The sequence below is a fragment of the Quercus robur genome, chromosome 4, assembly GCF_932294415.1.
Source record: "Quercus robur chromosome 4, dhQueRobu3.1, whole genome shotgun sequence".
Taxonomy (NCBI): Eukaryota; Viridiplantae; Streptophyta; class Magnoliopsida; order Fagales; family Fagaceae; genus Quercus; species Quercus robur.
The window spans coordinates 33792458-33807961 of record NC_065537.1 but is presented as its reverse complement, the minus strand read 5'-3'; the positions used below and the strand labels follow the sequence as shown (position 1 = coordinate 33807961).

At 34.9% G+C, this 15504-nt stretch overlaps 2 protein-coding genes across 2 annotated transcripts; one reads left to right on the top strand and one right to left on the bottom strand.

Moving 5' to 3' along the window:
- Positions 1 to 216: 216 nt before the first annotated feature.
- On the top strand, positions 217 to 1083 carry LOC126721784 (uncharacterized). The gene has a single exon (XM_050424841.1). The coding sequence runs from the start codon at positions 217 to 219 to the stop codon at positions 1081 to 1083; it is 867 nt and encodes a 288-aa protein (XP_050280798.1).
- A 111-nt stretch (positions 1084 to 1194) lies between these two features.
- Positions 1195 to 12856, bottom strand: LOC126721165 (putative F-box/LRR-repeat protein At4g00320). Its single transcript, XM_050424187.1, has 4 exons — positions 12749 to 12856; positions 4275 to 5503; positions 3949 to 4164; positions 1195 to 1563 (listed from the first exon to the last, which is right to left on the bottom strand). Exons 2-4 carry the CDS (start codon positions 5454 to 5456, stop codon positions 1342 to 1344), a joined length of 1620 nt encoding a protein of 539 aa, XP_050280144.1. The 5' UTR covers positions 5457 to 5503; positions 12749 to 12856; the 3' UTR covers positions 1195 to 1341.
- Positions 12857 to 15504: the final 2648 nt, after the last annotated feature.

The following is a 15504-nucleotide window of genomic DNA, read 5'->3' as shown; positions in this document are numbered from 1 at the left end:
TCCTAAGGACAAAATAATTTGGGTGGGAAACAAAAAGGGGATTTTTTATGTAAAAAGTGCGTACATGTGGCTCTTTCTATGATAAATTCTTCTAGTAGTGGCGAGTGCTCTTACATGGACCCTAGAACTCCCCTTTGGAAACGGATATGGCTTCTTAAAATCCCCCCAAAAATAAAAATCTTTTCTTGGAAAGCTTGTGTTAATGCATTGCCAACTATGTCTAATTTAAGGAAGAGAGGGGTTAGCACGGATGGGCTATGTCCGGTGTGTGGCTTGGAGGATGAAACTATCCTGCATGCTCTGTGTAGCTGTAATGCCTTGAAGGAGGTTTGGAGATTGTGGAAAGATTGCCAAATTGATTTAGGCGCTAAGTCTTTAGATTTCTTGGATACAGCTTTGAAGGTGTTAGCAGCCGGTAATCTTAAGGATTTAGAGATTTTATTTGTGGTGGCGTGGGCTATTTGGCATAACAGAAATCTGAGGGTGTTTGAGTCGGTCTGTCAGGGGGCTGATCAAGTTTGGAATTATGCAGTTAGTTTGATCTCTGACTTCAAGGAAGCTGGAAAATTTTGCTCCTTGGGCCCTAAGGCTGGTGAGGTGAGCTGGAGAAAGCCACCTAATGGAGTGTTCAAAATCAACACTGACGGAGCGACGGGTGGAGTTGGCACGCTGTCTAGTATTGGAGTCATTGTCAGGGACTACAGAGGCCAGGCAGCTGGTGCTCTCTGCCGTGTTCTTCCTGGCTGCTTTACCGTGGAGGAGACTGAGGCTCTGGCAATTGAGGCAGGAATCCTTCTTGCTAGAGAATTGGACCTTCAACAGATAATCATTGAATCGGACTCTCTTGCTACTGTGCAGCGCATTTTAGCTAAGGATTATAGTGGGGGGCTCGGTCACATTGTTAATGGTATAGTGAACCTCCTTGATGGTTTTGCTGGCTGGCAGATTCGGCACCTGAAAAGGGACTTTAATAGGGTGGCACATGAGCTTGCCAAGTTTGCTCGTTGTAATAATGTCTGTCACTTGTGGAGGGGTGTTTCTCCTCCTATAGTTAGGACACTGATGCACTTGGACTGTATGTAACTTGGCTTGCTGTTTATGCCATGCTGTATCTTGTTTGTTTTTAAATGAAATTTTCTTCATAAAAAAAAATTAATAATAATAATAATAAAAAATAAAAAATAAAAATAAAAATAAAACGTCAAGTCAAGCCAGGCACTCTAGGCATAGACAGAGATGATGTCTACAGATGATGGAACTGGACATTATCTCAGTCTCCATTCTCTCTGTCATTCAACTTACAATACCTACATTCTCTTAAACGATACTTTAAAATTTTTGTCATTCAACTTTAGGATTGAATTGGAAGCTCTCCAAGATCTTTGCATTCTCATAAAAGTACTTCTCTAGAATTTCTTTATCTGCCTTCACAGTCTCTACATTTGCAGGTTCTCTACAATTCTCAATCGTGACACTCTTTAAGCACTGCCTCCAACATGGATCTGGAAGGAATTTGCAACAACTATAATTCTCCCCTGTAAGAATGGGCTTTTCATAGGAGAACTGAAATCAAGCAAAGAGTTAGCAACACTGTTAAAACCAAGCAAAAGAAAAAGAAGACTGGACATCATCTCAATCTCCATTCTTCCAATCAAGAAAAAAAAAAAAAAAAAAAGGTCTCAAAATTTGACACAATATACACTTAGTCGCAAATTTGGGAAAAAAAAAAAAAAGTATTAGCAATGAAATTATGACAGTAGTGACTACCATTCTTCTAATAAGAAGAATATTACATAAATGCACTAGTATTGAAATAGCATGAATGTAACTCAAGCATCTATTCCTTGGAATTATAGAAATAGTTCCCCTACTAGGAGATGTATATATACGGCATGTATAACCTTACAAGAAAAGTAAAGAAAATAATAGAATTATATTATCAAAATCTTCTTTTGATTCATATATAACTTGGAACAGCTTTAGTCAGGCCAATTAAATTTTCTTTCTTTAGATAATTAAAGGCCAATTAACTCTTAGTTGTTATAATCAATGCTCTAATAATTAAAAAACCGCACACAAAACATATTACAATAAAGGAAATAAGAAACTAAATATAATTATAATCCTGATTCAAGAGAAGAATTTTCTCCATAATTATTATTTTTAGACAAAAGAAAAAGGCACTTCCTTTTCCTAATTTATAGAAATGATTTGCTCTAGCTATGCATTCTAAGCTCTTTAAGTTGTCGATTTTACTTTCCTCACTAAAATGGAGCAGATTTCTACTCTTCGAGATTATCCTTCTTTCTCTCTGCACAAACATTCAGTGGCAGATCTAACTAGGGAAAAACCCAAAGAGCAATAAGCTAATCTTCCCTTCTGTATATGTACAAACCTTTAATGCGGGATCTAGCTAGCAAAAACCAAGTCAGGGACCTAATTTAGCTGATTAGGAATCTAGCATAGCACTAAGAACAATAGGAGTTTACTTCTAAATGCTCCCTCCTCTTCACCAACAGATGAGGAGATATATATATATATATATATATATATATATATAAGTGTGTGTGTTTGTGTGTGTGCATCTGTGGTATTTTAAGAACTCTACACTTCATTTGTTTGGATGGAAAATTTTATGTGAAGATAGTTTTCCGTGTTTTCCTGTGTTTGGTAACATCCGAAAAAATAATTTAAAGGAAAACTATCTTTCGTCAACATAAAACCCTATTAAAAATTAATTTTTAGAGACTGCTTTCTATTAAAATTTTCCGGAAAACAACTCTATCTCACACCATGCTAAATAAAGGAAGTTAAGAAGCAATATGGAAACTAATGAAAAAAACTCTTATCTCATTCTGAAGTCTACCAAACATAGGAAAATGAAATAGTTTTCCAAAAAATACTTTTAGGAAAATGAGTCATTTTAAAAAAATAATTAATGTAAACAAACAGAGCGTAAGAGGAAAAAAAGGTTAAACAGGCCATGACAATAATAGGGAGCCAAATGCTGACTGCTGTTGTGATTGGCTGGTTGATGTTATTATCTAGGACACACTAGCAGTAGCATCTGATTATCAGATTATATTGTAAATTGTACAAATTCCAAAGGTCCCAACTAAGACAACCTTTTATATGTCCTTTTTCCATACTTAAATAAGTCCTAGTACGTTTCAAAAAGATATTTAAAAAAAAAGAGCTAGTTAGTATCATCACAATGTGCTAAATTATGGTTTTTGTCCTAAATCAATACACAAAGATGAACCAATTTGTTGTCACAGATTGCACTTGTGTCTTGTTAAATTAGCTTTCAGTATGTATGTGGTCATGGACTAACAGTAAATTCCTTTGTGCAGGAACTGTGAGTTTGTATACTTTCTTGAACTATTGAGAAAATCACATATGGTTGTGACTAAAGTGCAACTCAAAGTTGAAGACTTAAGAGCAATTGGATACCATGTTACTTTATAGAAAACCTGTGAAGTCTTGAGAAGTTTTTGATATGTTCTAGTACATTTATAATTTGATGGTGGTTTTCTTCTTGTTTGTTAATAAATTTCATTTATACTATTTTTTTGTGCCTTTTAACTTTTTCATTTTATTCTTCATAATTTCATATATATCATGAACCTCTATAAATACTGTTAACATTAAACCTAGTCTTTTGCATTCAATACCAAAAAAGTTCAAATGATTCTAATAAGATTTCATATAAAATACATGCACATCATGGCTGATTACACACACACACAAATAAAATAAAATCTTTACCAATAACTTAATAACAGCAAGAGAGGATCCACTACAAGAAAAGGAGTCTCCCCTAGCATGAGTGCATGAATGATTTTACATTAATAGCTTTTTCAAGAGTTAAAATTTATTTACCATCCCTAGAAGTGAGAATATATGAAGCAAATTTATAAATTCTAAGGAAATTAATATCCGTAATACCTTGAAAGATATGGTCTCACGATACCAATTCTTGTCAATCCATTCCCCATATGTTATTAACAAAAGCTCTAGACGAGGAGAAATCCAGAGCAAGCTATCCACAAGTTCAATGAATTCATGTGTAGTAAATGACTTCGATATCTCTACCTTCAACTGCTTGACTCTATATGATGGGGATGATACTATGTCTCTCAATTCCTTTGGTATAACCATATCCTTTACAAAGAAAAATTCTGATTACAACTTTAAAACACATGAATAAATTATGAACAATGATATGAAAAGGAAACAAAAAGAATCAACTGAAAGAAAGAAAGAAAAAATACCTTCGTGGAGTTAATATTTAGCAACTCCAATAATTTGGAATTACTCAAATTTGCAAGCAATTCCATCTTTTTAACATTCCAAGGAGCATCGGAGTGCAACATCTGGTAGGTAGCTTTTGACAAATAAGCCAAAGCAGTCACTGAAAAGGATATTGTATTACCACCAAGATATGAAAGTTTACATAACTTTGGAGTGTTAATCTCGACTTCAACCAGCTTGTCGCATTTCAATATGTGTAATGTCTTAAGACGATGACTTGAAATCTTAATGCTTTCCAACTTATCACACCAATATACGGACAAGTACTCAATGAGCGGAAGTTGAGAAATATGGTAATTGAAGCAGCTGTCTGTTATGTGCAGTTTTCCTAGCATTAATAACTTCAGATTTTTACAGGGCACCAGGTTGATCTTGGATGCTTCAAACTGTTGGATATGTACATGATAAATATTTGATGCTTCTAATTCAACTGTCTCAACACCTTTATTGCTTTTCAACTCAATTGACTTGACTTTAGGTAGACCAGAGAACTGTATACATTTCAACCCACAACAGTTTTCAATTCCTATGTCTTCTATCACAGGACACCCGGCAACTAGATTTTGGATAATTTGATCATTTGTACCCACATTATATAAAGACAAAATTTTCAAAGAGGATAAGTTTATATCACCAAAGTATGAATCCAACCTACATGCCTTTAACCTCAACACAGTTATTGATTTTGCAAGTAGAATATTCTGTGGCAAGGGATAATAACTCTTCCACTTCCATTTAAACGTTTGAAAGTCAAGATTAAGCTCTTCAACGTCACTCTTGACTACATATTCAATCCACCGGTTCACACGAGACACTGATTTCGGTGTGCTCAAGCACACTGCAAGTGTAAACTTCTTTATACTTAGCCCTTGCCTACGGCGGCTTAGTAAATTTTGCTCCACAAAGTGATATAACTCCACCTTCTTTCTCTGGATTTCGCAAGTTTCCTTAGTGTCTTGACACCACAACTTTGACTCGAAGAAGGATTTATCAAATTCTAGAACTGGGATTGTAGAACAGACATGATTCCATCTCTTGGACAATGTACTGGATTGAACAACTTGTTTAATGGGAAGGAAAGACAAAATGTAATGTAGAAGAGGCTCTGGCAATTCAGATATTTTGTCCACCACCACCTCCATCTTGTGCACTATAATGTTCAAAGCTTCCTTCTTGGGCTTGGGACTTGCTTACAAGTTTTTCCAATGAAAGAATTTAATAAACATGTTCGTATAAAATCTCAATTGAATATAGGCGATTAATTTTATTTTATCTTCTCTAAACAGATTCCAATTAAATTAAATATGTATTATGCATAAATATTTTTAACTACTGATTTGATCAGAAATATCCTTTTTTTTTTTCTTTTTCTTTTTTTCATAAATCCGGTCTAAGAGATTAACCACAAAACAATCACAAATCAAAACAAATAAATCCACTCAAAACCCTAAAAATTTTACCTTTCTCTCTAGTCTCTGCTCTCCGCCTCTCTCTAGTCTCCAGTCTCCAGCTGGACCGCCTCAGCCTCTCTCTGATTCTCTGCTCTCCGCCTCTCTCAAGTCTCAACTGCTCACCTCAACGTATCAGGTTCTGAGGTTCAGGAATCAGGTATAAAATTATAAACATTTGGGCTTTTATTTGTTAAGAACTTAAGATAACTTTGTTTATTTGGGCCCTCCCTGGCTGGTTCTGTAACTTTATTTGTCACTTATCAGTTTATCATTATGGCTGCCTGGACCCTCCCTGGACTGGGCGTTAAGTTTGGGCCTTCAAGTTTTTTTTTTTTTTTTTTTGGTTATAGATAGGATTTGTTTTATTTTGTTTTTTTGTTTTTCTTTTTTGGGGTGGGTCTTATTAATAAGTCTTGTGTCAGTGTTTCTTAAATTTTTGTTATGCTTGTGCTTAATTTTTTTTTTTTTTAATTTATGCAGATTGAGATTGCTAAAAACTTATTATTGTTCAGTGAAACTATAATAATACTTTTTATATAAATCAAGTTCTATTTTTCATTTGCTCTACACTTGAAAGTTATTTTTTATTTTAGAAATGTCTACTAGAAAATATGCATTTGGATATGAAAAACTTAAAAAAAGAAAAAAAGAAGAAAAATTAATTGAGTCTCAAAAAGGATCAATTGATAAATTTGTTATTAGTAATAAACAAAATATAACACAAAATTTAGATGAAAATATCACAAATGAGCAAGAAATTCACCAAAATAATTTAGAAAAAAAGATGTTCAATTTTACAATACAACGAATCTTGATAATGAATTTCAAAATAATTTAGAAGAAAATGAAAATAATGATGAAAAATATAATATAAAAATATTAAATAAACATTAATTTAATTAATATATAAGTATAAAAAATGCCCCATTTTTAGTTCTCACCTTAGGCCCCAAAATGTCTAGGGCCGCCCCTGTTTCCCTCTCATCCTCTCTCTGCCTTAACCCACGTCACACTGTGCTCCATGACTGACTACCAAGCTCTCTTTCCAAACCTCCACGGTCGGAGCTTTTCAAGCTCATCACCTCCAACCACGCACCATTGCCGAAATCCAGCCAAAATCAAATCACGACCACCACCACAGTCAAAACCCAACCAAAATCAAATCGCAACAAAAACCCAGAAGCCCACCAAATCACAAATCAAATCACACCTACCGAAATCAAAGTACAAAACCCACAAAACAACCAAAATCACAAAATGAAAATACTGAAAGTGAACCCAACGTTAAAAAAATATATATTAGTTTTGTTATTATATTTTAGAAGAAGAATCATCTTGTTGAACTAATTTTATATCCAAATTAATCAAACGCATACCACAAGCAAGAATGATAGACTGAAAGTAAAACAAAGAAAATGGTATTTCCTAGAAAAGTGTTTTTAAAAAATAGAAAGGGTAAGAAAAATATAAAAACTATTTGTTTCATAATCTCAAATAAATAAATAAATAACTAAAAATCATACATCATAATCTGGTGAAGCCTTGTGAGCCACAATTCACCTAAGAAGATCGTCTGAGTTAAGAGGAAGAAATTTTCTTAGTCTTTGGCTCGGCAGTACAATCTTCGATTTTCCTTTCTTGACGTGGCTTTCGCTTGCTCCTCTCCTGTCAGCCTAGGCGACGTATAAAGAGAAATAAAAGGAAGAAAAACAAAGCACCGTGTAAAAAAGAAGAAAAGAAAAATGGTGAGAGAAGAAAGACGGATTGAGATCAGGTGCACTGTCGTAGATATTTTTTTTTTACATTTTTTATTCTATTTTTTTAACTTTTTAACTCTCCTTTAATATATTTTATTTAATGATTGAGATTGAAAGTTGTTTTTTCAACTTTTAATCTCAGTCATTAATTACAATTGCATCAGGGTATTGCACATAAATCTGAAAAAGACAAAGAAATCTACACATACACATACAAACACACATAAACATATACATACATAAGCGCGCATTAACACATATACATACATATAAACATACATAAATATAAGCATACATAAACACATACACATACATAAGCACACATAAACACATACACATACATAAGCACACATACACACACATACATAAACATACACATACACACACATACACACATACACATACAAATACACAAAAACATACATACATATACACATAAATATACATATACATAAATATAAACACACATATACATAAACACGTATAAACTCACATAAACGTAAACATACGGACATATAAACTTAAATATAAACATAAACACACATAAAGGTTCGATTTAGCACACTAAAGTAACTAACGAAATTATTTGAGAATTGGTGTTAGTTTGCAATTTTTTCCAGTCTATATGAGGGTTTAATTTTTCTCAGTTTGTATGTGTGTTTATGTCTATGTATGTTTATATTTATATGTGTGTGTTTATGTGTATGTGTGTTTATATTTGTTTGTTTTTGTTTATGCGTGTTTATGTGTATGTGTGTTTATGGTTGTTTGTTTTTGTGTATGTTTGTTTGTATTTGTGTTCATGTATGTTTATGTGTATGTGTGTTTATGTTTATATTTATGTTTATAAATATAAACATACATAAACATACACGCATACATAAATATACATACATGCACACTCCTACACATACACATAAATAAACATACATAAACATAAATGAATATAAACATAAACACACATACACATAAATATAAATATATACATACACACACATAAACATACACATACACATATAAACACACATACACATACATTTTTAGTTCTCGCCTTGGGCCCCAAAATGTCTAGGGCCGCCCCTGCTATAGTCAAACATATTAAAAAAAAAAGAAAAAAAAAAGAAAGAAAGAAAGTTGTAATTAGTGTAGAATTGAAGGAAAAGAGTATACCTTAAGAGTTGGGATATTGGTGCAGTTAGAAATAGAGGCGATGAGCTCTGGTGTTCTTGTCTGGGACAAACAAACACTGTTAAGAAAAGGCGATGAACTCTGATGTTGTTGTGAATTTATTTACTTATAGATGTGGATGCAAGCTAAGTTCGATTCTTACACGGATTAGGAAACACATCCACACGTATGCAACTTCCTATGGCATTGGGAAGCTTCTCTGTACTGTTCCTGGGGCACGTGAAATATTAAAGTACAGTTTAAGTATATCGTTGACTGATTTCCAGAAAAAAAAAAAAAAAAAAAAAAAAAAAAAAAAAAAAAAAAAAAAAAAAAAAAAAAAAAAGGTTTTAAAATTGTCTTTTATTGTGTTTCATATTCTGAAATTGTTGCATGATATATTCATTATCAATCCTATAAGTGTTTAATGTACATAAACAATCATTTATCCACTGATCTCCCGTTTCATTTATTTATTTCAAATTTGTTAAAATCTAAATGGATTTTTTCTAAGATTTAAGATCAACAAATTTTTATTCTTGTTGTTGGACCAAAAAAGTTCAAATGATTCTTATAAGATTTCATATAAAATACATGTACATCATGGCTAATTACACACAAACACAAATAAAATAAAATCTTTACCAATAACTTAATAACAGCAAGAGAGGATCCACTACAAGAAAAGGAGTCTCCCCTAGCATGAGTACATGAATGATTTTACATTAATAGCTTTTTTGAGAGTTAAAATTTATTTACCATCCCTAGAAGTGAGAATATATGAAGCAAATTTATAAATTCTAAGGAAATTAATATCCGTAATACCTTGAAAGATATGGTCTCACGATACCAATTCTTGTCAATCCATTCCCCATGTGTTATTAACAAAAGCTCTAGACGAGGAGAAATCCAGAGCAAGCTATCCCCAAGTTCAATGATTCATGTGTAGTAAATGACTTCGATATCTCTACCTTCAACTGCTTGACTCTATATGATGGGGATGATACTATGTCTGTAACGACCCAAGAAAAAGCGCTAGCCACATCTGCATTATACCTCAAAAGGACTAGTCACAATTGAGGCTCCTTGTAGTTGTTAATAAAGCCCAGTTCAATCCAGTAAATACCCGATGTGGGACTCATCACACACCCACACATCACACACCCACACATCACACACCCACACATCACACAATCAATCAAATTGGGGCATCACAATCTCCCCCACTTAAATCCGTAACGTCCTCGTTAGGGTCTACTTTGTGGGGTAGTGTCTCTGAGCCCACATGGGATTACTGGGCTGGCTCTGATACCATATGTAACGACCCAAGGAAAAGCGCTAGCCACATCTTGCGCTATACCTCAAAAGGACTAGTCACAATTGAAGCTCCATGTAATTGTAATAAAACCCAATTTAACTCAGTAAATACCCGATGTGGGACTCATCACACACCCACACATCACACAATCAATCAAATTGGGGCATCACAATCTCCCTCACTTAAATCCGTAACGTCCTCATTAGGGTCTACTTTGTGGGGTAGTGTCTCTGAGCCCACATGGGATTACTAACCTGGCTTTGATACTATATGCAACGACCCAAGGAAAAGCGTTAGCCACATCTGCGCTATACCTAAAAAGGACTAGTCACAATTAAGACTCCATGTAATTGTTAATAAAGCCCAGTTCAACCCAGTAAATACCCAATGTGAGACTCATCACACACCCACACACATCACACAATCAATCAAATTGAGGCATCACAATTTTCCCCACTTAAATCCGTAACGTCCTCGTTAGGGTCTACTTTGTGGGGTAGTGTCTCTGAGCCCACATGGGATTACTGAACCGGCTCTGATACCATATGTAACGACGCAAGGAAAAGCGCTAGCCACATCTGCGCTATACCTCAAAAGGACTAGTCACAATTTAGGCTCCTTGTAGTTGTTAATAAAGCCCAGTTCAACCCAGTAAATACCCGATGTGAGACTCATCACACACCCACACACATCACACAATCAATCAAATTGGGGCATCACAATGTCTCTCAATTCCTTTAGTATAACCATATCCTTTACAAAGAAAAATTCTAATTACAACTTTAAAACACATGAATAAATTATGAACAATGATATGAAAAGGAAACAAAAAAAATCAACTGAAAGAAAGAAAGAAAAAAAATACCTTCATGGAGCTAATATTTAGCAACTCCAATAATTTGGAATTACTCAAATTTGCAAGCAATTCAATCTTTTTAACATTCCAAGGAGCATCGGAGTGCAACATCTGGTAGGTAGCTTTTGACAAATAAGCCAAAGCAGTCACTGAAAAGGATATTGTATTACCACCAAGATATGAATGTTTACATAACTTAGGAGTGTTAATCTCGGCTTCAACCAGCTTGTCGCATTTCGATATGTGTAATGTCTTAAGACGATGACTTGAAATCTTAATGCTTTCAAACTTATCACACCAATATACGGACAAGTACTCAATGAGCGGAAGTTGAGAAATATGGTAATTGAAGCAGCTGTCTGTAATGTGCAGTTTTCCTAGCATTAATAACTTCAGATTTTTACAGGGCACCAGGTTGATCTTGGATGCTTCAAACTGTTGGATATGTACATGATAAATATTTGATGCTTCTAATTCAACTGTCTCAACACCTTTATTGCTTTTCAACTCAATTGACTTGACTTTAGGTAGACCAGAGAACTGTATACATTTCAACCCACAACAGTTTTCAATTCCTATGTCTTCTATCACAGGACACCCGGCAACTAGATTTTGGATAATTTGATCATTTGTACCCACATTATATAAAGACAAAATTTTCAAAGAGGATAAGTTTATATCACCAAAGTATGAATCCAACCTACATGCCTTTAACCTCAACACAGTTATTGATTTTGCAAGTAGAATATTCTGTGGCAAGGGATAATACCTCTTCCACTTCCATTTAAACGTTTGAAGGTCAAGATTAAGCTCTTCAACGTCACTCTTGACTACATTTTCAATCCACCGGTTCACACGAGACACTGATTTCGGTGTGCTCAAGCACACTGCAAGTGTAAACTTCTTTATACTTAGCCCTTGCCTACGGCGGCTTAGTAAATTTTGCTCCACAAAGTGATATAACTCCACCCTCTTTCTCTGGATTTCGCAAGTTTCCTTAGTGTCTTCACACCACAACTTTGACTCGAAGAAGGATTTATCAAATTCTAGAACTGGGATTGTAGAACAGACATGATTCCATCTCTTGGACAATGTACTGGATTGAACAACTTTTTTAATGGGAAGGAAAGACAAAATGTAATGTAGAAGAGGCTCTGGCAATTCAGATATTTTGTCCACCACCACCTCCATCTTGTGCACTATAATGTTCAAAGCTTCCTTCTTGTCAAGACTGGTGGCTACGACAATGTGATACAAGCTTCCTTACACAATTAAAGGGCCCTTGACTTGCTTACAAGTTTTTCCAATAAAAGAATTTAATAAACATGTTTGTATAAAATCTCAATTGAATATAGGCGATTAATTTTATTTTATCTTCTCTAAACAGATTCCAATTAAATTAAATATGTATTATGCATAAATATTTTTAACTATTGATTTGATCAGAAATATCCTTTTTTTTTTCTTTTTTTTCATAATTAAGCTATACTCAAACATATTGAAAATAAATAAATATATAAATAAAAACTACCAATTCGATCAAAAATATCTTCTTTTTTTCATAATTAAACTATAGTCCAGGGCCGGCCCTTCCCTTAGGCGAGTTAGGCAATTGCCTAAGGCCCCCAAGTGGAAGGGGGCCCCAAAATTTTAGAAAAGAACCGGGTAGTAGAAAATTTAGTTTCAAATGAATTACGAAAATAATCTGGCACATCCTTTTAGCCAAAAAAAAAAAAATTTTGGTAAATCTTATTAAACATTGGTTCTAAACAAAATCATTGACCAAAAATCAACCAGATAAATTACAAATCCGGTCTAAGAGATTAACCACAAAACAATCACAAATCAAAACAAATAAATCCACTCAAAACCCTAAAAATTTTACCTTTCTCTCTAGTCTCTGCTCTCCGCCTCTCTCTAGTCTCCAGTCTCCATTGTTCAGTCTCTAGCTGGACCGCCTTAGCCTCTCTCTGATTCTCTGCTCTCTGCCTCTCTCAAGTCTCAACTGCTCACCTCAACATATCAGGTTTTGAGGTTCAGGAATCAGGTATAAAATTATAAATATTTGGGCTTTTATTTGTTAAGAACTTAAGATAAGAGCACCATAGACAAGATGATAACGGATAAAATGACAATCAATCTTGATGTGTTTAGTCTGTTCATGGAAGATATCATTGTGAGCAATATGAATGGCACTCTGGTTGTCATAATAAAGAGGAGTAGCAGAGGATGCGGACACACCCAAATTCTTAAGAAGCCATCGTAGCCAAAGGAGCTCAGATGTGGTATTAGCAAGGGCACGATATTCTACTTTAGTATTGGAGCAGGCCACAAAAGTTTGTTTCTTACTTCGCCAAGAAATCAAAGAAGAACCAAGGAGAAAGCAATAACCCGTAGTGGACCTGCGATCAGTGAGATCTCCTGCCCAATCAGCATCAGAGAATGCATGAAGTATAAGAGGAGACTGAGTTGAGTAGAAAAGGTCATGGAAGAGAATGCCCTTAAAGTATCAAAGAATGCATAGAACAGCAGCATAGTAAGTTGATCGTGGAGCAGACAGATACTGGCTCACCTGATGAACAGCATAGGAAATGTCTAGACGAGTAACTGTGAGATAAAATAGGCTGCCAACCAATCGTCTGTAAAGAGAAGGATTAGACAATGGTTTCCCCCCCAAAGGTGTTAGATGCACATTAAGTTCAACTGGAACGTCAACAATCTTGCTGTCAGTGAGTCCAACTCGAGACAAAAGGTCAAAAACATACTTGGCTTGTGTAATATAAAGACCATTTGTGGAATGAGTAATTTCAAGACCCAAAAAATAGCTGAGAAGTCCAAGATTTTTCATCTTAAACAGCTAACTGAGAAAATCCTTGAGTTCTTGAATGCCACTAAGGTTATCACTAGTTATGATCATATTATCCACATATAGGAGAATCAAAATGGTGTCTTTATCAGTGCAACGAAGAAATAAGCTAAAATCATACGGACTGGCAGTGTAACCCAAGCGAAAGATAGTGGAGCTGAACTTGGCAAACCAAGCTCGTGGAGCTTGTTTAAGGCCATAAAGTGCACGTCGAAGGCGATAAACCTTATTTGATTCAACAGAGAGACTAGGAGGAGGTTGCATATAGACTTCTTCACTCAAATCCCCATTAAGGAAGACATTTTTAACATTCATCTGAAAAAGATCCCATTTACTAGCAGCAACAACAGCTAAGAAGGCACAAATAGATGAGATACGAGCAACTAGAGCAAATGTCACTTCATAATCAATCCCATACTCCTGTGTAAAACTTTTTGCAACAAGACGAGTCTTGTAGCGCTCAATGGACCTATCAGAGTGAGTTTTGATCTTATAGATCCATTTACAACCAACCACAGACTGTCCAGGAGAGAGAGTGACCAGATCGCAAGTATGGTTTTTGGTTAATGCATTAAGTTTTTCTTTCATTGCAATCTACCATAAAGGATCAGTGGAGGCCTCACGATAGGTGTGAAGCTCGTGAAGTGTAGTAAGGGCAGTGTAACAATGATAGTCAAGTAAATGTGCAGGAATGGATCTTACCCGAGCTGAGTGGCGAGGTGGAATGTCTTATGGAGGATCTTCAGGCGGAGCAGGAGTAGGGGACCCAGGCTTAAGGTAGGGTAGCTTGTCATCAACCTATTCATCTTCGTCCTGTCTAGGAGAAGCATCAAAAATATCTAGAGGTTGAATAGAGAAGTCCAAAGGAGGATCAAAAGCATTTGTGGAAGGAACGAGAGACTTATCTGGAAAGATTTTTAAAACAGAGGAGGTAGTTAAGGAAGAACGAAAGTGAGAGATTTCAACAAACAATTAGTGTTCCCAAAAGACAACATTACGAGAAACACGAAGACGATGAGAGACAGGATCATAACACTTATACCCTTTATGAGTTTCGCCATAACCAAGGAAACAACAAAGTCTAAATTGAGGTTTAAGTTTGTTATGCTCATAAGGCTGAAGAAGAACAAAACAAGCAGATCCAAAGGAGCGAAGGTTATGATAGTCAAGGGGTGACCCAAAGAGACACTCATACGGAGTCTGATTATGGATGACAGCACTTGGAATGTGATTAATTGCATGAATAGCATAAAGGGCAGTTTCACCCCAAAATGGGGCAAGAAATTTGGCGGAAAGAAGAAGAGCATGAACAGTGTCAAGAATATGACGAAATTTTCTTTCGGCTCAACCATTTTGCTAAAAGGTACCTGGACAAGTTAGATGATGTACAGTACCATAAGAATGTAACAGAGCTTGAAATGCATATTGAGTATATTCAAGAGCATTATCAGATTGAAAAGCTTTGATACATTTGGAGAATTGTGTTTCAACCATTTTTGTAAAGTTGCTATATATTGGTAAAATTTCAAAACGAGATTTCATAGGAAATATCCAACTATAACAAGAATAATCATAAATAAAAAACAACAAAATATCGAAATCCACCAATACTAGCAACAGGAGAAGGTCCCCAAACATCAGAATGAATTAACTCAAAAATACTATTAGAAATGGATTCACTGTTATTGAAAGGAAAAGCTGGCTGTTTTCCTAACTGACATAAAGTACAATAAAAATTGTCTTTGGACATAGAACCTAACAGGCCCTTAAAAGCT

Bases quoted from the DNA above. Each gene is read 5' to 3' on its own strand.
- LOC126721784 (XM_050424841.1), top strand. From the start codon at position 217: ATGTCTAATTTAAGGAAGAGAGGGGTTAGCACGGATGGGCTATGTCCG.
- LOC126721165 (XM_050424187.1), bottom strand. From the start codon at position 5,456: ATGGAGGTGGTGGTGGACAAAATATCTGAATTGCCAGAGCCTCTTCTA. The intron at 4,165-4,274 runs GTATTTTTTCTT...TTCTTTGTAAAG, and splicing joins TAAATATTAACTCCACGAAG to GATATGGTTATACCAAAGGA. The intron at 1,564-3,948 runs GTATTACGGATA...GCTTGATTTCAG, and splicing joins GTGAGACCATATCTTTCAAG to TTCTCCTATGAAAAGCCCAT.